Source organism: Camelus bactrianus, chromosome 16, assembly GCF_048773025.1.
Source record: "Camelus bactrianus isolate YW-2024 breed Bactrian camel chromosome 16, ASM4877302v1, whole genome shotgun sequence".
Classification (NCBI taxonomy): Eukaryota; Metazoa; Chordata; class Mammalia; order Artiodactyla; family Camelidae; genus Camelus; species Camelus bactrianus.
The window spans coordinates 59,399,248-59,423,135 of record NC_133554.1 but is presented as its reverse complement, the minus strand read 5'-3'; the positions used below and the strand labels follow the sequence as shown (position 1 = coordinate 59,423,135).

The following is a 23,888-nucleotide window of genomic DNA, read 5'->3' as shown; positions in this document are numbered from 1 at the left end:
TGTGCAGAGGGGGAGCCCAAGGGACTGGGGCCTGGGCCAGAGGACCCCACGGAGACAGGAAGGAGTGGTGCGGGGTGTTCTCAGGCTGCCCTTTAATGGACTGAGATTCAACAACTGTAGCCCCAGACGACGCACCAACATGGGGGCTGGGCAGTGTGCTGCCGGGTGGGGCCCTGAGTGCCACAGGGGTGAGCCCTGCAGGCTCCCCTTCCAGCAAAGCCCACCTCTGCCCCAGGGCCCCAGGCACAGGGTGCAGCAAGGGGGAGGGAAGGGGCCGAGGGCCACATCATCCAGCAGCCAGGTCCCACAAGAGGCCACAGTCGATGCCTCCAGACGTCTGCGGGAGCAGGTGGGAGGCCTGGAGCAGGTGGGGCGAGGCGTCCTGGAGGCCACCGGGGTCCTCACATGTTGGTGCTCATGCGGGACTGGCTGTTGGCCGGTGTCAGCTCCCCCTGGCTCCCTTCTCGGGGAGGGGACTGTGGTGGAGACAGCCACTCAGCCCTGAGGCGCACACACCGTCCCCATCCCTCTCCCTGGGACCCCTGCCCGCACCTTGACGTGGATCTGGTTGCGCAGCACGGCCGCCCGCAGGATCATGGCCTTGGCGCGGCGCTGGAACTCCTTGCCCATCAGCAGAGACTTCTCAAAGGTGGTGCTGCGCTGGTCCACGTCGCGGGCGTACAGGATCTGGGGAGGCACAGGGCTCAGTAGGGCCCGGGGCCCCCTCATGTCACCCCCGCCGGGGGCGGCCTGGCTACCTTGCTGTGGGAGTCAATGCGGGCGTTGATGAGCCCCTCCAGGATGAGCTGCGTCAGCTCGTCCTCCAGTGCCGCCACTGTGGTGTTGAAGGCCGTGGCCATCTTGCGCATGTCTGCCGACACGTAGGGGCTGAAATACTGTGGAGCAGAGGGGACGTGAGCTGCCCAGTTTCCAGTGCACCCGCGGCGCCCAGCCTTGGCCCCTATCCCCTTGTTCACCTGGATGAGGGCCCGGTTGCGAATCTGAGTGTACAGGGTCCTGACATGGGGGGCCAGGTACATGTCCAGGAGTAGGTTGTCCTGGTGAGGAAAGCTGGTCAGGGACGGCGGCCCCGGGACCTCTGCACCGCCCTCCAGGCCGGGCCGGGCCCCTCACCTTCATCTCGTCAAGCATCTTCAGGCACGAGGCGTACTTGGACTCATAGAATTTGAAGATGATGTCCCGAACCTGTGGCTCCAGCTCCAAGAACAGCTTGAAAGAACTACAGATGGCAGACTCCTCAGAACAGCCCCACTCGCCCCCTGCCCACTGAAGGTGGCTGGGCGCAGGGCCGGAGAAAAGGGCCCAGCAACCACCCCCCCGCCACCCACCTGCTGGAGATGACGTTGCGCTGCAGCTCCTGACGGTCAAAGGTGGCCAAAGCACACAGGCCGCCATAGACGGCCACGTTGCTTGGAGAGAGCAGCTGAGGGGCAAGCAGGGAGGTGGGTGCAGAGACCCCGGGTCACAGGCAGGCAGGACAGAAGTCTGGGTTGGGTCCCCCCACCCTACCCACCCACTGCCCACTTGGAGGACACCTGGGACCCACCCTGTGCAGGAGACACCCCAGCAGAGAGCCCTCACTCTGCTTTCTCAGCCACAGCAAAGGCTCCTCCCTGGAGACCCTCACCTCTGGGAAGTCGCAGTGATCAAAGGAAGCCAGCAGGAAGCACTTGGCAGCCTGTTTGTACTTGCGTGCAGCCAACTCCGCCAGGCCTGGGGATGGGGTGGGGGTAGGATGAAGCCCAGCACCAGGATGAAGGGGCCAGGGCGGCCTACACCAGACGACCCTCAGTGTCAGGGACAGAAACGCAGGCCCGTGAGAAATGAGACCACGGGAGCACCAGCGACACTGGACCAGGTGCCCTGGGAGTCTGGGCAGCTGCTGCTCCCACTGCAGAGGTCTAGTGGGCTGATGTGCCCGGGGGCTGGGGGATGGACATGGGACACGGACGGGACCGCCATGGCAGCAGCTGTCAAAAAACCACACTGCCACTCCCAACCACAGGTCACACACTAGCCTCCCCATGCGGGACCTGAGCTGGACAGTGACATAGGTGTGGGGGCCACGGGCTTCCTCAGCTGGGACAGGGTCTGCTGTGGTGCCCTCACCTGCTGCACACTTGAGCTTGGTGAGGATGGCCTGAGTTTGGGTGTCACGTTCCCCACGCTGCTGCAAAGGAAGGGGGTACACATGAGCAACCCTGGTCCCAGCTTCAGCCTATGAGGAGAGAAGGGCGACTCCAGGAGGATGAGGGCCACTGGGGACAGAGTCTGAGGGGCACAGAGCCAGTGTTACCTCAGCAATTTCCGGGGTGGACTCGGCCTTGCTGACGTAGCTCAGCACGTGAGACCAATTCTGCAAGTAGACACTGACCTGCGGGTGGGATGGACTCAGCCTGGGGCACCCGACCCTGGCCCACCGACAGTGCCGCCCTGCGGCCCCGCTCAGAGCATCCGTCCCAGGGCCCACCTTGATGACGTTGAGGCACATGTTAATGACGTGCTTGGCGCTGGTGCAGTAGTCCCGGGCCCGGGAGTAACACTTGAGGGCGTTGCTGAGGTCCCCACAGTCCAGATAGTGGTCACCCAGGTCATCGTGACCGCGCCTGTGGGTCCGGCCACGAGTGGACGCTGGTGGGGCCTGGGCCTGGCTGCTCCCCCAACGAAGGTGCACCTGGCGCCCTCAGTGGGCCCCTCCGCTACCCCATGCACCTGATGCTCTCCTTGAAGGAACTGCCCCCACCCCTGCCCCTCGCGCGCCTGGGCCTGGCTGCCCCCACCTCCGAAGGTGCACCTGGCGCCCTCGGTGGGCCCCTCCACTACCCCGCGCACCTGATGCTCTCCTTGATAGAGTTGCCCTTGTAGTTCTTCAGGTCAGTGTCCAGTTTCTCCAGCTTCAGCAAGGCCTTCTTCCTGGTGGCCTCCACCCAGGCCGTGTCCAGGGGCGGGGGCTCCACACCACTCTCTGGGATGGCGTCAGGTGCGTTCTGCAGCTCCCTAAGGGAGGACCTGGCCATCAAGGGCCCACGTACAGGAAGGCGGGTGCTTCCAGCAGCCCTCACCCCTACCAGGAGAGCGCCCAGTTGGCACAGGGGCAGTCCCAACCACAGGAGCCTGCAGCCTGGTGGGGAAGCCAAGCGGGAAACGGGCCCTGTGGCCGTGCTGAGAAGGAATCACATTGTCTTCTCCACTGGCTCTGCTCAGTGTCAGAACTGCCACACACATAGGTGTGCAAAAACAGCCCAGGATGACATGGAGAGAACCTGAATTCTCAGCTGGGAGAGTGAGAATCTAGCCCAATGGGCCATTTACCGCTCCTCCTGGCTTTTCAACAAGAAAGCCCTCTCACTGTGTCGTGGGACCAGGCGCTGCAGGAGCAGAGGAAGGGCGCCTGCCCAGACTGGCCCCGATGGAGACACACCACACCCAGCCCCTAGTGCCTGCGCCCCTGCCTGTCTTGCGGAGCCCCAGCCTCACCTGGCAGCCTCTGAGAGCTTGCGGTGGATCTCCTCATACATGTCCACGTTGAAAGTCCTCTGCACGAACGAGAGGGCCATCTTCAGGGCCTCCACCCGCAGTGGGGGGCAGTGGTCAGCAATGAACTGCAAGCGCTCAATGCGCATCAGGCCGCTGTAGCTGGCCGCGTACTGCTCCAGGTCCTGGGGGTGGGGGGATGGTGCAAGCTGGGACCCCAGACCCCAAGCCCCGGCCAGTGAGTCAGGAGCAAGGGCCTGAATGCTAACCCTTCCCTGGGTTCGAGAGACCCTGCACCCACTATGGGAACAACTAGGCATGTGGGCACCAAATAAACTACTGTCCAGGTGCCGAGAGGCCACTCAGGGTGGGCCAGTGAATGGGCCTCGAGTAGAGCGCCGCCCAGGGGTGAGTGGCCAGAGCCACACAGGCGCCGGCCCATAACTGCCAGTTATGAAGCTGAGCAGCAAGGAGATGGTGCTTCCCAGGCTAGGCCGCGAGGAAGGCCTGCCCTGGTGGTGAAACTCCACCTGCGGGGCGGCCTGGCACACAGGGCTCCTCCGGGGCAGAGAAGCAGGTGCAGACTCTGGAGCTGACTAGGAACCCATTATGAGACCTAACGGTTCTGGATCAGGAAAAGCCGTGGTCAGAGTGGGGAGCCTAGCCTGGACCTCCCAGCAGGACACACCCCAACAACCTCCCCCCCCAGCACCTGCCAGGCTCTGTACCAGGGTGGGGTTCTCCACCACGTAGTTGACATCGGGCGCGTTCTGCGGGTCCTCCTGGGGGTCCACGTCAATCTGCATGGGCTCCACTGCCCCCTGCAACACAGGTCAGCACCTTGGCACCTCGAGCAGGGGTCGCCCAGGGAGGACAAGAGACCCTCAGTGTGCCCCAGCTGAGCCCGGCTGCCATCTCCCGGGTGGGCGGGCTCCTGTCCCCCAAGCCCCTCCGCACCCCCACCACATCCAGCGCGGCCACATAGGGGGAGCCTCCTGGCAAGACTGGCGGCTCAGGAGCTGAACCCCAGGCCGGACTGCGACAGCCCATCTCTGGGGCTGGAAGCAGATGCCGGAGGACCGCTACCCAGGGACCCCCGAGGGTCCCTACGCGTTCCCAGCCGCCATCCTGACGCAGCCTCCTCCGAGTAACAGGGACGAAACGGACGCGGCCTCGACCCGGGCGCGTCCGAGCAGCCGGAGAGGCAGCGCCGGGCCGAGTCCCGCCGCGGGACGGGGCCGCGGCCGGGAGGCGGGAGGGGGTCGCCTGGGCGCCCTGGTCCTGGCCCCTGTCCTGGAAGGTACCTCATAAAGCAGCGTACAGGCCGACAGGCTGGCACTCAGGCTGAAGTCCCCGGCCGTGCCCGGCTGGAAGAGCTCTGACCTACCGCTGGGAGCGGCGCAGTGCACATCTGCCACTGACGACGCGGCCGCGCGGGGGGCCGGGCCAGCCCTCATTCTTTCCTGACTCTCTGCACCCCCCGACCCTGACACAGAGCTGGCTGGCTGCTGAAGGAGAGAGAGCGTTAGCGCGCCGGGCCTGCGGGGCCGACGGGCGGGACGCTGCGGCCGGAGGCCGGGCGCGGGGAGGACGCCGCGCGGGGGGCGCGCACGGCCGGCCCCGCTCCGGCCCGGCGACGGGGGCGCGGAGGGGCCGCCGGCCGCGGCTCGTTACCTGCAAGTTAAACACCTGAACCGGCAGCGGCATCTTCGCCCACCCCGCCGCAGCGCGCCGTCCACTTCCGGGGCAGCGCGACCGCCGCTTCCGGGTCGTGGCGCGGGAGGGGGCGGCCCTTAAAGGGACCGCGGCGCGCCTGGCCGGGCGGTGCCCGCGGGTCCCGCGGCCGCATGAGCCGCGCGCGAGGGGCTCTGTGCCGGGCCTGCCTCGCGCTGGCCGCGGCCCTGGCCGCGCTGCTGCTGCTGCCGCTGCCGCCGCCGCTGTCCCGCGCGCCCGTGCCGGCCCCGACCCGGGCCCCGGCCCCGACCCGGGCCCCGACCCCCGACCCCGGCCCGCGCGCGCCCCCTGCCCGGCCCGCCGCCTCCCCGCTCCTGCGGCCCGACGACGTCTTCATCGCGGTCAAGACCACCCGGAAAAACCATGGGCCGCGCCTGGGGCTGCTGCTGCGCACCTGGATCTCCCGCGCCCGACGGCAGGTGGGCCCCGCCCGCCGGGGGACCCCGCCGACCCCGGCCGCCTCTCACGCCCTGGGATCCCTGCCCCCCGGATTCCCGACCTTGGGACCCCCATCCCGGCACTGCCACCACCCCCTCCACGACTCCTGCCCTCTGGACATCCACCATTGGGATCCTCCACCTGGGACCTGTACCCGGCACCTCCGCCTTGGGACCCCCCCCCCTTCAACCCCGCCCAGGACCCGCTGCCCACTGCTGTGTCCCCAGCAGGGCAGTCAAGCCCCAGACCATGAGTATGTCCACCCTCTCCCGCCCCTTTCTGGGCTCAGTGTTGGGTGGGTTCTCCGGCTGATACTGGATGAGACCCCAGAAACTTCTCCAGTGAGAGCAGGCCCAGCCCCAGTGGCACCAGGCGTGCTGAGTGTTCTGGCAGGCTATCCCTGGAACACTGCCCCCCCTTTTCGGTGACCCCAACCTGTTTGAGCTCAGCCTGCCCCCCCACCCCGATGCCTCACAGGCTGTCTCTCCGCAGACATTCATCTTCACCGACGGGGACGACCCTGAGCTGCAGCTCCAGGGAGGTGCGTGCCCCCCGAGCCCAGCCCTGCTGGCCTGCCTGAAGGCCTCCTCCAAGGTGTCCCTCAGTCCAGTGCCACACGGCCCCCTGCTGTGTGCAGGCGGGGTGGGGGTGTTGAAGCACCTTCCCAGGGTCACACAACTGGTAGAGAACAGAGTCAGGATGCCCACCTGGCACTGACCCAGCGTCCAGGGCCCACTCTGCCAGCCACGCTCTGCCTCCCTTGCCTCCCTCGGCCACTGGCTGACTTCCCAGGGTCCCTGGCTAGAGCCATGTCCCCTGAAGAGGTGCCAGTAAGGAACCGTCCCTTCCAGGCCTGCTTCAATCAGGATGGTCTCACCTCAAGTCCTGTTTCCGGGCGAGTTTCTCCTTGTAGGCTTCAATGGTTGTCGTCTGTCTGGACCTCAGAGGTCAGCAGCAGGGTCATCCGAGTGGGGCCACGACAGGTCTACCGTTGTACCCCGCCTTGGAGCCTTGAGCAGGACAGCTGCATTTTGCCCTGACTTCAGTGGGGTGGGCTGGCAGTGGGCCTCGCCCTGGCCTCCATGCTTCTGTGTCTCCACCCGGCAGGCAGCCACGTCGTCAACACCAACTGCTCGGCTGTGCACACCCGCCAGGCTCTGTGCTGCAAGATGTCGGTGGAGTATGACAAGTTCATCGAGTCCGGACGCAAGTACGTGGTGGCTGCGCGCCCATGCCCTCCCCCCAGAGTGCCCAGGGCCGAGGCTGGGCCCACACCCCTGGGCCTGGGGTGGAGGCCTCTCCCCCTGGGCCAGGCCTCGCTCCAGAGAGTCCTGCACCTCTCCCAGGTGGTTCTGCCACGTGGACGATGACAACTACGTGAACTCGGAAGGCCTGCTGCAGCTGCTGGCCACCTTCTCACCTAGCCAGGACGTCTACCTGGGGCGGCCCAGCCTGGACCACCCCATCGAGGCTACTGAGCGGGTCCAGGAAGGTGGCACCGTGAGTGCTGGGGCCGGGGAGGGGCAGCTGAGAGCATGGAGACCCCAGCCGGGAAGAGGCAGGTGTCCGATCCACCCAGAGGGGGCTTTTCGGGAGCTGGGCCAGTGAGGAGGGGCCATGGGAGGGGCTGGGGCCACAGGAGACTGCATGGGAGAAGTCTGGGTTCCCCGGCACTCCGAGGGGCCTTCTGTCGCTTGCCTAGGAGCCCTGAAGGGCGGCTTAAGGACAACCCCCGGGGTGTTTAGGTGAAGAGTCAGGGTGGGGAGCCCTGACTGCCAGCTCTCTCCACCCAGGTGACCACCGTCAAGTTTTGGTTCGCTACAGGCGGGGCCGGGTTCTGCCTGAGCCGGGGCCTGGCCCTCAAGATGAGCCCCTGGGCCAGGTGAGTGGGGCGGCGAGAGTGCGGGCTGGGGGTACAGAGATAGGGTGGCGCTGACCTGTCCTCCACTGCCCACCCCCAGCCTGGGCAGCTTCATGAGCACCGCCGAGCGCGTGCGGCTGCCGGACGACTGCACGGTGGGCTACATCGTGGAGGGGCTGCTGGGTGCCCGCCTGCTGCACAGCTCCCTTTTCCACTCCCACCTGGAGAACCTGCAGAGGCTGCCGCCCAACTCCGTGCTCCAGCAGGTAGGCCCGCCCGGCCCCTGCCCTCTGCTGGGTCCCGCGCGCTCATCCCACTCGGCGCCCGAGTGGGCTCCTGGTTGAGCAAGGACTCAGGGGTGGGTCCCAGCACTCCGGCAAATTTGCCAGGCCCCAGGATCCTGGGTGTAGGGGGCTCCCAGACTCAATGTTGGGGCCCGTTTGAAAAGGGTAGCATCTGGGCTTTCCGAGGCAGATGGGCCCAGGGCAGCGGTCCGGGGGTGACGGGAGGGAGGATCAGCTTTGGGCAGAGGGTTGCAAAGCCCTCACCCCCACACGTGCGCCAGCCACCTCTCTAGGTGTCTTGCATGCTGGCCGAGGCCGCCCGCGGCCCTCAGCCCACGTCGCCCTCCAGTGCTGCTCCTGAGTCTGCCCTGAGGGCACCGGGTCGGGGGCTCTGGGGAACTGGGAGGCCGAGCGGCCTCTCCCCTGGAGGGCACAGCAGGAGACGCTGGCCCGAAGAGAGCGACTGTCCCTCCTCCTCTTCCCCAGGTTACCCTGAGCTATGGGGGCCCTGAGAACCCTCAGAACGTGGTGAACGTGGCCGGAGGCTTCAGCCGGGAGCAGGACCCCACAAGGTGAGGGGCGGGCAGGGGAGGCGTGCTGGCACCAGCCCTCCCTCCCTGCAGCCCTGACCCCCACTTCCCTCCCAGGTTTAAGTCCATCCACTGCCTTCTCTACCCGGACACAGACTGGTGTCCTGCGCGGAAGCAGGATGACCTCGCTTCTCGGTGACCTTCGACCCGTGACCCAAACTTGGCTCTGGCTCTGCCCCCAGTGTGGGTGGGCGACGGCTGCCCAAGGGAGCAGGAACTGCCCGCCCTGGGCTCAGTCAGCTGCCCCAGGTGGCTACGGCCACGGCCTCATCCAGGGGGACACTCGGGCTGGCCTGCCAACTCCTACATGGCCCCTGGCAGGCCTGGCGCCGTGTTCCTGCCCTGGGGTCCAGGCTTTGCAGCGTGCAGGATGCTCCTCCTCCAAGCCCAGCCCCCACTGTCACCTGAAGGGCCTCCACCCAAGGGTGAGGGGGCCTGGGACGGGGCTGGCATCCGGCTCCCAGGGCTCCATCCTGCTCCCCTCCTTGCTGGAGAGGGGACTCCAGGCCAGGGTCTTGGGTGAGGTCTCGCAGCCAAGCAGCGGGAACTGCAGCGGCTGCGCCGGCTGTCCTCCCAGGGGGGCTGCCCTCCACACGCCAGGCTCGGAGCCCAGCCAGGGCCGCCCTGCCTCTGAGGGGAGCTGCACGCCGGGACGCAGGCCCCTGGCCGGCTGCACTAGGCACCGATCACTCCTAGCCCAGGCATCTCCACTCAGGGGCTGACTCACTGCTCAGTGCTTCCCCATCCCCTCCCCCCACCCCACGTCCTTAAAACAGTGGGAGCCTCTTGCCTGGGGTCCCCCTGCAGTGAGACATCCCCGTCCTGCCAGCGGACTCACCTTGACGGTACTTTTCCAGGGAGGAGAAACAGACAGGGGAGGCAGCGCCTGCCCTCTGCTCCTGCTCGGCTGCTGCAGCGAGTGAATAAAGGCTTGATTGTTATTCTCTGGTCCTTGTCTTAGTTAACCGGCTACACATGGAAGCTCAGCTCCGGACGGGGCCACACAGCATTCAGCTCCTCCCTGTGAGGCTCTGCCCCGAGACCAGCTCCACCTGGGCAGAGCTGCCTTCCTCCCGGCCTCCCAGTCAGCCTTGAGCTGCCCGCTGGACTCCCCGGCGTGACTCGGAGCGTACATGGGGGTGGGGATCCTGCAGAAACGAGGGGAACATGACACACCTCGCCCCAGGAGGCAGACTTCCTGGGTGTTTTGCTTGCTTTTTCAGAACGCTGTGGCACGTGTGTGTGTGTCTCACAGGCACAGAAGCGTCCATGAGTGTGTGTGCATACGTTCACGGGTGTTCACGCGTGTGTGTGAACTGCTGTGTAAATGAGCGTATGCTGCTATGTAGGTGGGTACGAACGTGTGCGTGCTGTGCAGAGGGGGGCAGACGTATGTGTCTCTGTGTTAGGGCAGGCCAGCAGTAAAGTACCCAAACAAGCAGCTTGGAGTCAGCAAAGGCTGGTGGTGGGGCACCGGTCCCTTGGAGAGGTTTCTGGCAGGTCACCGGGGACTGTTTGTGCTCAGCGGCCACTCCCCCTCACGTTCCCAGACATGAGATGTGCAGCAGCTCCTCGGGACCTAGACATGAGCTGAGCCTCCCAGGCCCCAGCCACGGGGGCCTCCGCAGAGCACAGACTCAGGGCAGCATCACATGGGACCAGACTGCCCCTCCCCAGCTGGGGCAGCCTCAGCCTCCCACCGGGACGGCCAGCCTCAGAGGTGCAGGCTCCCTCCTCGCCAGGTCCAGGGGAGCAGTCACCCCCAAGCCCAGCACCCTCCAAGGGGAGACGGGGCTGGCCGGCACCCTGACGCTGCCAGGTCTGCCCCAGTGGGTGGTCCGTCTACTCAGAGAAATGTTTGCTTGATTGCCTCTGAAAAATACACAAGAAATTGGTAAAAAATGTTTCTCTGTCCACTTTTTGACATTTTATAAGTAACAAATATGTTTTATAGTAGACATACAGCAGATGCATAATGAGCAAAAGTTAAAATTCTGTTAATAAGGTTCAAAATGAAGTTGCATGCATTCGGCCCTCCCGCTCACACTTTCTGGACAGCCACTTGCGGAGCGTCACTGAGCACCAGGCGCTGAGGGAGCACTAGGAGAGGGGTGAGCCCCAAAGTGGGCCAGCCCTCCGGGGGCGGGGCGGGGTGGGGCGGGGCGGGGCGGGGCTGCCGGTGGGCGGGGCCTTTCCTGGGGGGTTGGAAGCATAGTCTGGCCCTGTTATCTGCAGATTCTGTATTTGCAAGCTCACCCTCAAGATAAAATTTATCTGCAACCCCAAAATCAACAGCTGCTTTTCTGGTCACCCTCAGACATGGGAAGAACGGTGAAAACCTTGGGTCGCCAGATGTGCCCACCCCAGCTGCGGGAGAACCAGGCCAGGCTCTGCCTCAGAGATGCCGGGAGAGGATGCAGACAGCAGGGGGCAGTGCGGAGCAAGCAGGCCGCGCCGGCTCCGGGCCGGCGGGACTGGCTTGAATCCCAGCCGTGTACCTCTGGGTGGGGCAGCCTCCGGCAGGTCGCTTCACACCTCCGAACCTCCCCGTCTCTTTTGTAAAACAGGGGAAACAGAGTCTACAGGGATGAGTTGCTTGTAGGGTTCGAGATGCTAATCTCGGCAAAGTGTGTGTGTGTGTATTTCCCCAAGAGCAAGGGCCCAGCATTACGTCATTCAGTATTCATAGCGACTTCGTACTTCCGCAAATAATGGGAATTAATGATGTTTGTATCTGAATCTGCCTCTCAGGGATACCAGGCTAATCAAAATTGTATCTAGAAAATGAAAAATATACTGGGAATTAACTTCATTCTGGAGTTAGATTATGGTGGTGCTATACAACTCTGTGAATGTAATGAAAACTACTGAGTTAAGAATAAAAACAAAAACAAAAAGGAAAGTTTTAATTAGAAAAACAAAAAATAGGGGACGGTGTAGCTCAAGTGGCAGAGCATGTGCTTAGCATGCACGAGGTCCTGGGTTCAATCCCAGTGCCTCCTCCAAATATAAATGAATTGATAAACGTAATCACCTCCCTCTCATAAAACAAAAAGAAAAAGAAAAAAGTTAATTTTTTAATAAAAGAAAAAAAGGAAAAAATTAAAAACCTACCGAATTATATACCCTTCAAAACTACACTTTTTGATATGCGAATGGCGTCTCAGTAAAGATGCCACTTAAAAAGTGAGCCAATATATACAGTATAGATAAACAAGGATCAGCTGCAGAGCACAGGGAACTAGATTCAATTTCTTGACGTAACATAGTTGAAAAGAATCTGAAAAAACATGTATGTATGTAGATGCATAACTGAATGAATCAGTTTGCTGTACACCTGAAACTAACATTGTAAATCAATGACACCTCAATAAAAAATACAATTAAAAATACTTTTCTTCAAAAAAAAAGTGAACCAAGATGAAATTAAAAATTGAAATATCCCTGTATTACATAACTTGAACTTACTGACAAAAACATTCCCACAGAAATCTCTAGGGTCAGAAGTTTCCACTGGTCAGATCAAAACGACAGTGAGGCATCACCTCACACCAGTCAGAATGGCCACCATTCAAAAGCCCACGAACAATAAATGCTGGAGAGGCTGTGGAGACAAGGGAACCCTCCTCCACTGCTGGTGGGAATGTAGTTTGGTGCAGCCACTGTGGAAAACAGTATGGAGGTTCCTCAAAAGACTAAAAACGGACTTACCATATGATCCAGCAATCCCACTTCTGGGCATATATCTGGAAGGAACTCCAATTCGAAAACATACATGTACCCCAGTGTTCATAGCAGCACTATTTACAACAGCCAAGACATGGAAACAACCTAAATGTTCATCTACAGATGACTGGATAAAGAAGATGTAGTATATTTATACAACGGAATACTACTCAGCCATGAAAAATAATAAAATAATGCCATTTACAGTATCATGGGGGGACCTGGAGAATGTCATTCTAAGTGAAGTAAGCCAGAAAGAGAAAGAAAAATACCATATGCTATCACTCATATGTGGAATCTAAAAAAAAAAAAAGACAAATGAACTTATTTACAAAACAGAAACAGACTCACAGACACAGAAAGCAAGCTTATGGTTAGCAGAGGGGAAAGGCATTGGGAAGGGCTAAATTGGGAATTCGAGATTTGCAGATACTAAGTACCATACATAAAATAAACAACAAGGTCCTACTGTACAGCACAAGGAATTACATTCAATATCTTATAGTAACCTGTAATGAAAAAGAATATGAAAAGGAATATACGCATGTGTATGTATGACTGAAACATGATGCTGTGCACCAGAAATGTACGCAGCACGGTAAACTGACTCTACTTCAATTAAAGGTGCCAGAACTTGGAGGGCATTATGCCAAGTGAAATAAGTCAAACAGAGAAGGCCAAATATTGTAAGATATCACTTACCTGTGGGATCTTAAAAAAACAGCAAACTAGTTATTGCACAACAGAAAAGAAAGAGACTCACAGATGTAGAGAAGGAACTCTCAGTGACCAGTGGGAGAGGGAAAGGGGAGGGGCAAGATGGGGGTGGAGGGTTAAGAGGCACAAACCATCAGATTTGTCCCTGACAAGCTACCAGGATATATCGTACAACACAGGGAACATGGCCAACATTTTGTAATAACTGTAAGTGGAGTGCAGCCTTTAAAACTGTGAATCACTGTATTGTATACCTGTAACATATAATATTGTGCATCAACTATATTTCAATTTAAAAATATGACATTGTAAAATAAATACATAAGTAAAGGTTTTAAAGGTGCCAGAATTAGTTTATTGATTAATTTTTCATACTTTAAAGAAAAGCTAAGCTAGAGACTGAACTTGACAGGGCGGGCTAGGCCAGGCGGCAGAGACCACTAAGTCCTGGGAGCCCACGTGTTCGCATCCCACTGCGATGGGCCCGGTGGCTCCGCTGTAAGTAGTGAGTCCAGAACCCAGACTGCTTCCTTTTTTTTTTTTTTTTTTGGTGGTGGTGGAGGAGATAATTAGGTTTGTTTATTTTTTTTTTTTAAGGAGGAGGGACTGGGGATTGAACCCAGGACCTCATGCATGCTAAGCACGCACTCTACCACAGAGCTAGACCCGCACCCCCTGGGTTGCTTCTACCTTCGGGGCCCAGCGTGTTGTAGTTTAAGTCACCCTCACATCATCTGGCAAAATGGAGGAACAAGAAGAAAGTCGGATGAAGGCGAAAAGGAGACTCACCACCCAAGCCCGGGAGGGACATGAACTCCCCAGGCTTCACTGGCTTGAAGAAGCCCCACAGCCACCATCACAGGCAGGGCAGCTGGACCACGTGAAGAGGCAGGAGCAGGGTGGGCGGGGGGGAAGTTCCTGGGTCTCCGACGGCCCTGGTGGCAGCTGTGGTGTCATCCCTTGCTCGCCATCATGGGAGCAATGAACTCCCATGGTTTCAGCCAGCGTCAGTCACCTCGTCTGCAGCTGGGATCGCACGTCACTGACACGGAGTGTGAAGCAAGGTCTCTGAGCACAGTTCACGGGGAAGAGAAACTAAATAAAGGAAAATGAAAAAGAACAAGGTCCCACTGCGTTGCACAGGGAACTACATTCAACACCTTGGAATCACCTAAAATAATGAAGACTATGAGAAAGAATCTATATACAAATAACTGAATCACTGTGCTGTACACCAGACACTAACACAACATTATAAATCAACTATACTTCAAATTAAAAAAAAAAAAAAAGGAGGAGGAGGAGGGTGGGGAGGGTAGAGCTCAGCACTAGAGCGTGCGCTTGGCATGCATGAGGTCCTGGGTTCAATCTCCAGCACCTCCATTAACGAAAAGGTAAAAATAAAGGAAAAAAAGAAAAAAAGCAGGGACATGGCAGGAAGGTGCCTCGGCTCGAGAGGGCGGCTCTGCTGCAGAGTCCAAGCTTGCATTGCTTGCCCCAGGACACGCCGAGCAGAGACGTGCTGGGGCAAGGGAAGCCGGCAGGCCGAGACGATGGTGAGATGCGCCAGAGACCATCTTCCCAGGGTTAGAATTCAGGCTCCTTTTACGCTAGAAGATGAAAGGGTTAAGGGCTGGTTCCAGCCAGACTCTGGAGGGGACGAGTTCATTTCTTCATCCCAGCCTGGTCAGGAGGTTTCCTGTGAGCTCAACAAAGTTATTTTAGCTGAACGCTTGTTACCCAGGAGGCAGGGTTCCCAGACATGGGCCATTGTGTGTCATTTAAGCTAATGAGCAACACCCTTTTCGTGAGTAACTTCTAATAGGACACAGAGGCTCTTCCCAGTCACAGCTCCCGCACGCCACCTGAGGTTATGGGGGGTCAGCAGTCCTTCGTCTTTTAAGAGGAGCAGCGAGAAGCACCTGCACCCTGAAAAGTTGGCCAGGACAGCAGATCTCTCCGAAACTTGACAGATGGGAATGTGTGGCATCAGGGTGACTCCGCCGTCCATGCAGGATGGGTGCAGACCTCGTCCAGAGCCACAGCTCTGCCCAGCCCTGCCGACGGCATCCTGCCCGCCCAGCTGAGCACACATGCTCTGGCCCCGCCAGCCCTTGAGGCAGCTTTCCTTTCATTCTCAGACCACAGTTGTAACAGCTGCATTCAAGTCTTGCTTGGGGGGGCCCCGACAATTGTTGATTCGGTTTAGAAAAGCTTCATTGTATGTAGGAGCAGGCAGGAGAAGCTGAGGATTGAGCAACCTGACCTGCAACCCCTCCTCACCCCCAAGAAAGTTATCCTGGACCCAAGAGCAAGAGCAAGGTCCTCAGCTCCAGGCTCAGTGCTGGGGGCCCTGGGCCTCCAGGCTGGGGTCAGCTCCCCCCCCAGAAGGCTGTGGGGCCCCCCGGGCCCCGGGGCAGGGCCACAGGGAGCTCGTGCCCCCTCCCTGGCTCTGCCCCCCTGCCGGCCACTCAGGTCTAATTCCAGGAGTGGCTGAGGTGGCTTTCTCCAGCAGCATCACCTTACAGGCACCCAGGGAGCTTTTGTGCCTCAGGAAAAGTCTGCAACTCTCCTCCCCTAGAACTTCCCATGACCAAGAGCCTAATCTCTCGGCAAAAGAGAACAGCCTCCCGTCTCAGAGCCCCACCAGTCACGCTGTAATCCCGTGATATGGGGGTGGGGTGGGCAGGGACCGCAGGCTTTTTCCCATCAGAGAAGCTGTCGGCTCCCCCAGGGGCAGGTGCCGATCCCAGGGAGCCAGGAGCCTCTGGGGAGGGGGACCCCTGCCAACAACCCCAGCCCTCAAGCCTCTCTCTCATTTCTCCAAAAGCCTGGGGTCAAGCCAGGAACAAGTCGGCTTCCCAGAGGGCAGAGCCCTCCAGAGTGGGGCCAGGGCTTCCAGGAGGTGGGAGATGCAGGCGGGGGCGGGATGTCCTGAGGACTGAGACTCAGCAGTGAGTGGTCCTCCCCCAGTCCGGCCACATCAGCTACTGCCGGGCACGGCCCTCCACCCCTGGGCCCACTGTACGCGGAGTCCCCTCCCTGCATGTCGCTGTCCCCTCCGAGACTCTGAGCCCCGACGGCAGGGTTGGGACTCAGCCCTGCTGGTAAAGAAAAGAGCCAACAAGCACAAGCTGACATGAGAGGGACCAGGAAGGGTGGCCCCAGCTCGATGGCGGGGCCACAGGTAGTGGCCCAGGTCCTCAAGGGAGGCGTGCAGAAAGCCCTTCCTCAGGGTGCCGTGAGCTCAGACCCCTCTAAACACACACGCGGTGGGGGGTGCGCATGGCAGGAAGGGCCCCATGCTGAGCCACAGACACTCCTGGAGGCGAGGCCCCCCCCCCCACTGCGCTGGGCTCCTGGGGCAGCCTGAGCCTGGGATCCCCCTCCCTGCGGACAGACCTGGACGGCCACGCCCCCGACAGACAGGGTCAGCTCAGCACAGTGGCCCTGGCTGGCTGCCGGCTACACAGAGACTGTCTTGAGAGCTGGAAGGACCAGCACAGTGTCCGGGAAAGCGGGGGTGGGAGGCCTTAGGTCTCTTCAACTTCCTCATTGCCCAGAAGAAGGCAAAATATGCCATCGAGGTGGCCCTTGGGTTCTCTCCCAGAGGGCGAGCGTTTCCCCAGGCCCACCCACGGGGACCTCCTGTGTCTGTGTGTCTCCCTGTGTGTGTCCCCATGTGTGTCCCCTCTTGTGCGCACACACGAGCGGTGACGGGAATGGTGACCTGTGCCCAGTGACCTGGACAGGTTTCCTCTCCCTCCCAGGGTCCCCTCCTGCTTTTTCTCAGCTGCACCTGCCTCTTGCTTCCTCCAGGAAGTCCCCCTGCAGTGCCTGAGGCCTGATGCTGCCTGGGGAGTTAAACTCCACTCGAGGATTCTGTGTCAAGAAGGCCTCGCTGTTAACAGCGCTTTCTTGGTCACAGCCCTGTGGACAAGAACAAGCCACTTCCACCCATCTGGGACATGGGCCAGATGAGGAGCCAGGGGTGGGGGCCTTGACCGCTGTGAGGGTAACCCGCAGCCCTGCTCCTGTTCCCCGCCCCGCCCGCTCAACTGCAGGCTCCCTGCGCAGACGCGGGTCACAGCCTGTGCTCTGTGCAGCCACAGCGTGTGGCTGTCACCCTCGTTTTAGGGTGTGTCGTTCGTTCATTCACTCTGCAGACACATGCTGGAAGCATCTCTCACATGTGCCAAGGAACAGGGGGTGCAGAGGACGCAGGTGATCGCAAGGCAGAGGGAACATGAGTGACTGAGTGGCCAGAGGGCTGAGAGTCAACACCTGAGGTGCCAGAGCCCAGAGGGGGAGCCCTCACAGGAGCTAACACCCCAGCTGAGCCCAGAAGCCAAGAAGTTGGAGGGGAGCCTGGCAGGGAGCGGAGGTGGCCTGGCCTGGGGGAGGGGGACCTGGGGACATGGTCAGACCAAAGGCTCCCAGTGCGGTAGAGCCAGTGGGCCTGGTGGGCACCGGGCAGGAGGAGTGGAGGATGAGGAAGGGTCTGGAGCAAGAGAGGGCCCTGGGCTCAGCTTGACCTGCAAGAAGGGGCAGCGCCAGGATGGGTCACAGGAGCCCAGTAGGTCCCGCTGCTCCCAGACCCCTGTGCTTGGAGACAGGCTTGGTTTCCAGGCCCAGAGGGTGCGGCCCGTCTCCCAGACACCCAAGTTCCCACAGCTGGCTAGAGTGACCCACCAACCTCAGGAAAGTGTGGTACTTGTGATCAGTACCGTAACAGAAGGATTCAGCACTCAGCTGAAGGAAGAGACGCAGAGGACAGAGTCTGGGAGGGTCCAAACACGAGCCAGACTGCAGCCAGATGTGTGACAACACACACGGAGTACTGCCCCCGGGGAAGCTCGTGGTGTTTGTATTGCTGTGGTACTCACTGGGGCCTTACCTCCTTCTGCCCATGTGGCTGGCTGTCCTTTAGACCCAGCCGTTCCCAGAGGTCAGAAATGACATGCGCTTTCCCGAAGCCCCGAGCACAAGTCGCACTTTGGGCCATCAGGTGGGCAAGACCCCCAGCAACCAAGACGCTCCCATTAGGCAGGACATTGTGGGGCCCAGAGATCCCACCCCAGGAGAGCAGGCCAGGGCCAGACCTCTCTGAGAAAAGCTAACCCATCAAACACACTGGACGCAAGGGAGCTGCGGTTTTGGCACACAAGCTAGTGCACGTGGGCCCAGCCCCAGGGAGGGGCTCGTGGCTTGCCCCGTGCATCGTGGACACGGAGCGTGAGCCAGCGTACGGGGTCGCTCCCTTTGCTTCAGGCAGGAGCACACAGCTTTCCTTTTGGAGACTCAGATGAGCCCGTGTCAGGAGCCGGGGGAGCTGGGGCGAGGCGGTGGGGGTGCCTCTGCACACCCTGGCCTCAGGCAGCCCTGATCCCCTCCAGCTGCTGCCCTGGGGTGCAGGCACCCCCTCCCCTTCCCCCTCGCCTCAGGCCCATAGCCTCTGACCCCAGGGCAGAGAGCAGCCTTTGAGGGACGATTCTGGAGATTGAAGAACCCAGAATCTCAAGAGCAGAAAACCAGTCCGCAGTGCAGTGTGGGGCCAGTGTCGGAGCTGTGCTGGCTGTGGGGTGTGTGCTGGGCGTGCGGGGTGTGAGGCCCTCTGCCCCTCTCCTGGGGCTGGCTGGTACCCACTTGCTGGAGCAGTGGGTTGTGTCCTCCACAAGGTCTCCCAGCCCCGGAGCCCGCCTGGTCATGTGCCCTGGGCTCCCAACTGACACATCACAGGGTAGGGTGGTCGCCTCTAAGAGCCCGGGGGGGAGGGACATTCCCACCCAAGGCCTGCATGAGGGACCTGAGAGCATCTGGCGTAGCCGCAGAGGAGATGCTGCTTTGCTGGGGGATACTTCCAAAACCAGACTCAGCATCTCAGCCTGAATCACAAGCAGAATTCCTAACCCAGCAGGGACCATGTCCTTAAAGCCACAGCATCAGCTGGTAAGGAGTGAGCCTGGGACAATGGGATGGGGGCCCGCTCTGCCGTGCTGAGCCTCCTCTCCCAGTGGAAGCAGCCCTTCCAGCCCCCTCCCTGGAGCCCAGTCTGGGCCACTTTGCCTGAAGAACCTGAGACCGCCACCCTGAGGTCGCTGCCTTGCAGGGAACCGCTGGTCCTTCAGAGCACCCAGCCCTCCGCCTCTCCTGCTACAAACCCTCAACCAGACTCAAGTCTCAGGAGGGCCCAGGGGGTGACAGATGCAGTGAGACCCACAAAGGGCGTGAGGCACACACCAGAGGAACTGCGTGGCCTTGCTGACTTATATCCACAGAAACAGGAGGAAATCGTGTGGAAGGAACAGAAGGTCGCATGAAGCTGGCTGTGGGCACACTGAGCAGAGCCACCCATCCTGTGGGTGACTGCAAGCAGCAGGGTTAGGACTCTCCGGTGCGCTCAGTTCGTCGCCCAACCTAGACCCCAGGGTGCAGTCGGGGTTGGCAGGTGTAGGGGGCCAGCCTTGAGCACAGTGTGCCTTGGCCATCACCCAGGGGCACTGGCCCAAGGCTGCAGGGGCCAGCTCCAGGCCACCTTCCCCCAGCAGCCAGGAAGGGGCATATTACCCACACCAGGGTTTCTTTTTAATTTATTTTCCAAAACCGAGGATGGAGCTTCTGGCTGGCATCTTTGGGTTGTGGGTGAGGAGGGTGGCCCCTTCCAGGGAGGCAAGTTTCTGTGTACAAGGAAGCAGTGCAAGGCGGCCTGGTGCTGCCTGCCTCGGGCCAGCCCACACACCACACCCCACTGCCACCCAGCCCACTCCAGCCCAGGCCTATAAACCCTCCAAGCCTGCCTCTCCTGTTGGACAGAGGCTTGGAGTTGGCATCATGTAGCTGAATTTCAGTGGCCTTCGGGCCCTGGTGACAGGGGCAGGGAAAGGTAGGTGTGAGCCGGGCAAGTGGGGGTGTGGGAGAGGCCAGACCTGAAGCCTCACAGGCCCACGTTGGGGGTCTGCGTGTCCCTTCATGCCTGTCACAGCCTGTCCTGCCAGCACCTGCCCCCCGACTCCACCCACCGAGCCACAGACCGGGGCCTGGGCCGCTCCCCGCCACCCAGCAGGCCCCACTGGGACCAGACATGAGCCCCTCTCTGCTCAATGCAAGGCCCCTCCAGAAAGGGCAGCCTTCAGACTGGGCAGCCCAGGTCTCTTCCCCCAACCTGGCAGGAAGGAGCTGCCCTCTGGGCCTCCCTTGGCCGGATCCCAGGTGCTGGGCCTCTGACCCCCACCACCTCCTGGGCCAGCACCCTCTCACTGCTCTTTCTTGAGCAGCAAAGCTGCAGCCCCCAGCCCCAGACTTGACCCAGACGTGTTGGGCCATCTGCCTGACAGTTGCACCCTTGCAGGGATTGGGCGCGACACTGTGAAGGCCCTGCATGCCTCAGGAGCCAGAGTGGTGGCCATAAGCCGCACCAACGCCGACCTGTTCAGCCTCTCCAAGGAGGTGAGGTGTGCAGCCCACTGCAGCCCAGGCCCGTGACCCTCAGAACCTGCTAGAACCATCCCTTTGGTCACTGGCCAATGCCTCCTCTCAGTGCCTCGGGATAGAGCCTGTGTGCGTGGACCTGGGTGACTGGGAGGCCACAGAGCAGATGCTGGGCGGCGTGGGCCCCGTGGACCTGCTGGTGAAGAACGCTGCCGTGGCGCTGCTGCAGCCCTTCCTGGAGGTCACCAAGGAGGCCTTTGACAGGTGGGGAGTGGGAGAGGAGGTGGACTGGGGAGAGGGCTGCTGAGGAGGCAGAGCGGGCATGGCCACTGTCTGTCTGTCTGCAATGCCCCTAGGTCCTTCGATGTGACCCTGTGCTCTGTGTTCCAGGTGTCCCAGGTGCGCCGGTGGGAGGGTGTGGCTTAGCACTGACGTGGCCCAGGTTGGGGTGCGCTGGGTGGGGTCAGGCTGCCCCCTCTCTTGGTTTCCAGATGGTGGCCCGAGGCATGATCGCCCGCGGAGTGCCTGGCTCCATCATCAATGTCTCCAGCATGGTGGCCCACGTCACCTTCCCCAACCTTGCTGTCTACAGTGAGTCCCCCTACCCAGCCTGGACCACCCCCCCGAACCCCACTCCATGCAGGAGCCGCTGGACTCCCGGGCTGGGCCGCATGCAAAACGGGCTGAATCCCTAAGGGCCCGTGGTGCTGCGCTCCGTCCACGGGCTCCACCAAGGGCGCAATGACCATGCTGACCAAGGCCATGGCCTTGGAGCTGGGGCCATACAAGGTGCGTGTGGCGGCGCTGGGGGCGCCGGGGGCCCGGACCTGGGGGGGAACGGGTGGTGGGTAAGGCTGGGGGCTGGGGGCGAGAACTGGGCAGAGGGTGTCAGAGGTAAGTAGGGGCTGTGGGGCGAGGCTCGTCGGCCACCTGAGGCTGCCCCTCCGGCCTCCCCGCCCCAGATCCGGGTGAACTCCGTGAATCCCACGGTGGTGCTGACGGCCATGGGCCAGCTCTTCTCGGCCGACCCCGATTTTTCCCGGAAGCTGAAGGAGCGCCACCCGCTGAAGAAGTCTGCAGGTCAGCGGGGCTTCGCGGAGCGGCGGGCGCGTCTGGGGCCAGGCTCATCCAGCGGAGCCGAGCCGCGCTGACCCCGCCCTCCGCCCGCCGCAGAGGTGGAAGACGTGGTCAACAGCATCCTTTTCCTGCTCAGCGACCGCAGCGCCTCCACCAGCGGCTCGGGCACCCTCGTGGACGCCGGGCACCTGGCCTCCTAGATGGCGCTGCGCCGGACGGCCTGGCGGATGACGCTAGGCCCCGCTCCCCGCCCCGCCGCGCTTCTACACCGGGCCCCGCCCCACGCCCGGCCACGCCCCCGGCCCACCCCTCTGCGCCCGCCACAGGGCCCGCCGCCCCCACCCCACTGCTCGGCTCCACCGGCCTGGGCTCCCCTTCCCGCCCCACTAGCACGCCCCACTTCCAGACCACATTCCACATTTCAGGCACCCACACCCGCGCTGCCGTGAGACCCCGCCCCTGTCGCCCCCACCCACTGCGTCTTTTGCGGTGCGGGGTGGATTTGCCTAAATAAACGCAGGCCATTCTCCTGCAGCCGGCGAGTTCCCTGGGCTCTGGATGGGCTCGCCGGGACGCTGGGGAGGGGAGGGTCGGGGCTGAGGGGCACATTCACCTTCCAAGAAGTGAGCAGGTGGCCTATTCGAAGCGCACCCCGACACGCCCCCATTCCACCGCTGACCCTGCCTTTGAGCTGACTGGCCGCGATTCCTGGCAAAGGAAGAGATTCCTCATATCCACGTCCCTGACAAAACACCCAACCAGCTCTGGGCAGAGGACGGAGGGCAGCCTGTGGCCACCTTTCCTGCCTGCACCTCTGGCTCCGTCCCTCAGCCCAGAGTCCTCGCTTTGACTGCTGCCGGCAGCAGAGGGGAGAGGGTCTGAGGAGGGTCTGGGGAGATGCCCTGGACCATAGGCCAGCCCTAGGGGAGATGGGACTGAACGCTTAGCCTGGGCGTGAGGAGCGGGGTGCTGGACCAGCACAGTTTATCCAACCCTGAGGAACCCAGCTCCACCTTGGGGCACACCTTCCCCCACAAGACCACCCACGAGAGGGCAGCCCAAGCTGGGGAGGGGTCCACAGCTGCTGCTGTACCTACTGTCCGTGGCCTGAATCCGGGCACAACAGCTCTGCAGCCTGAGCGGCTAGAGGGTCTTGCAGGTAGGGCCTGCTGGGATTCAGTTGTGCTTGCATGGGTCAAGGTCCTGAGTGTCACATGACTTCTGAGTGTGACGAGGCCTGAGCTGACCAGTCAGCTGGACTGGCACAGTGTCCAACCCTGGGCAAGAGGGCAAGGGATGAGGGACTGGGGTGGGGCAAGGGATGAGGGACTGGGGTGGGGCCCTCCAGGCACTGGTACCACTGGGCTGGGAGAGCAAAGGGCACGGAGCAGGGGTGAGGAGTGCTGAGGCCACTCTGGCCAGCTGCAGGGCCTCCTAAATCAAGGTCTGTGCCAAAGTTGGCTTGGGTCAGTCCAGCTGGCTCAGTGAGGAGCACAGACAAGTGAAAGGATCTGGACACCATTCCGGGGGCCAGGAAAAGCCAGTGCAGGGACCTGGGCAGATAGGCCTTTCAGGAAGGACAGGCTGGGGGCTGTCTCCCACCCTCAGCCTGGGGCAGGCAGAGGGCAGGGTCCAAGGTTAGAAGCAGACGGCAGGGTGTGCTGGTTGGCCAGGCGGTGTGGGCTGCACCACAGGGCTAGGTCTGGTAGGGGCTTGTTGGCTGTCCGCCAGGCGTTTCTCAGATCTGACTCTTGCTGGCCCTGGCCATCCTCTTCTCCAGACTGTCCACCTCTCTGGCCCCAGTGACCCGACCGCCCTGCAATCACCAATTCCCTACTCCTGGCCTCAGAAGGTTCTCAGGGCAGTGTTTCTAGACTTTCCCACCATGACCCACAGAACAAAGTAGCTTTTACAGGGGGAGCCAGCAAATACGTGGACACGGGAGCACACATACATCTGTAACTGACCCTAAAGCTGCAGGGCAATGTTTGCCTCTGCTGTTCACTGTGTACCCCAGTGACCCCAAGCCTATCCCCTCCCATCCTATCCATGTTTTTAAAGTGCTTGTGGCCTTCTGTGGGCTGGCCAAGTGAGCTAGAGTTTCAACTCCTTTTGAGGCTAAAGCCCACGGTCGTTGGTCTTGGCCTCTTCTTCAGGCTTATTGGGTTATCTAAACCCTTGCCCTCTGAGCACTACAAGGGAGCCGGCGTGAGCCACTCCCAGGTCTGGGGGAGGAGAGCATGCGATCCTTTTCACCAAACTTTTCTTCTCAGAAACAAAACAGAAAATGTTGGCACTGAGTTCTCCATTTAGCGTGTAGTTACACATTCTTTCTGCTATTAACTACCACACCTGTTTTTTTTCTAATAATCTTGGTAAGGGAAAAATGCTGGCAGGGTCAGCTAAACCAATTTAGCGCCCCGGGTAGAAGAGTCACCACCCAGCAGCTTGAAAAACCCCGCCCCAGTGTCCGGCGGGGACCCTCCCCGCCTGCCCCGCCCCGGCCACGCCTACCGATTTCGACCAATCGCCTCCGTG

The 23,888-nt window shown here is 61.0% G+C and overlaps 3 protein-coding genes and 1 long non-coding RNA gene across 18 annotated transcripts; 2 read left to right on the top strand and 2 right to left on the bottom strand.

Moving 5' to 3' along the window:
- Nucleotides 1-75: 75 nt before the first annotated feature.
- On the bottom strand, nt 76-9,378 carry GPS1 (G protein pathway suppressor 1). Of its 14 annotated transcripts, none has more exons than XM_010950638.3 (15): nt 9,241-9,378; nt 6,545-6,829; nt 4,224-4,316; nt 3,499-3,680; nt 2,854-3,030; nt 2,492-2,627; nt 2,318-2,395; nt 2,131-2,191; nt 1,649-1,734; nt 1,350-1,444; nt 1,135-1,240; nt 978-1,058; nt 759-896; nt 553-687; nt 76-476 (listed from the first exon to the last, which is right to left on the bottom strand). In XM_010950638.3, exons 3-15 carry the CDS (start codon nt 4,299-4,301, stop codon nt 402-404), a joined length of 1,428 nt encoding a protein of 475 aa, XP_010948940.1. In that variant the 5' UTR covers nt 4,302-4,316; nt 6,545-6,829; nt 9,241-9,378; the 3' UTR covers nt 76-401. The 14 variants fall into 14 exon arrangements, with proteins under 14 accessions (XP_010948940.1, XP_045369414.1, XP_074200139.1 ...); XM_045513458.2 differs by having other exon boundaries at nt 3,499-3,557; XM_074344038.1 differs by lacking the exons at nt 6,545-6,829; nt 9,241-9,378 and adding exons at nt 4,800-5,003; nt 5,170-5,217.
- RFNG (RFNG O-fucosylpeptide 3-beta-N-acetylglucosaminyltransferase) lies at nt 5,292-9,343 on the top strand. The gene is made up of 8 exons (XM_074344060.1): nt 5,292-5,648; nt 6,160-6,208; nt 6,775-6,877; nt 7,014-7,167; nt 7,461-7,549; nt 7,629-7,794; nt 8,299-8,384; nt 8,460-9,343. The coding sequence occupies exons 1-8, from the start codon at nt 5,343-5,345 to the stop codon at nt 8,539-8,541; spliced, it is 1,035 nt and encodes a 344-aa protein (XP_074200161.1). The 5' UTR covers nt 5,292-5,342; the 3' UTR covers nt 8,542-9,343.
- A 3,799-nt stretch (nt 9,379-13,177) lies between the features above and the next one.
- On the bottom strand, nt 13,178-23,850 carry LOC141573675 (uncharacterized). 2 transcript variants are annotated; one of them, XR_012499705.1, is made up of 3 exons: nt 22,444-22,631; nt 21,964-22,058; nt 13,178-13,940 (listed from the first exon to the last, which is right to left on the bottom strand). It is a non-coding gene; the product is annotated as an uncharacterized LOC141573675 (long non-coding RNA). The 2 variants fall into 2 exon arrangements; XR_012499704.1 differs by lacking the exon at nt 13,178-13,940 and having other exon boundaries at nt 19,419-22,058; nt 22,444-23,850.
- Nucleotides 19,677-21,550, top strand: LOC105065772 (carbonyl reductase [NADPH] 2-like). Its single transcript, XM_074344068.1, is given in 8 exon segments — nt 19,677-19,728; nt 20,194-20,291; nt 20,383-20,537; nt 20,630-20,672; nt 20,765-20,864; nt 20,998-21,062; nt 21,236-21,353; nt 21,447-21,550. Coding segments are annotated over 8 exon segments (735 nt in total).
- Nucleotides 23,851-23,888: the final 38 nt, after the last annotated feature.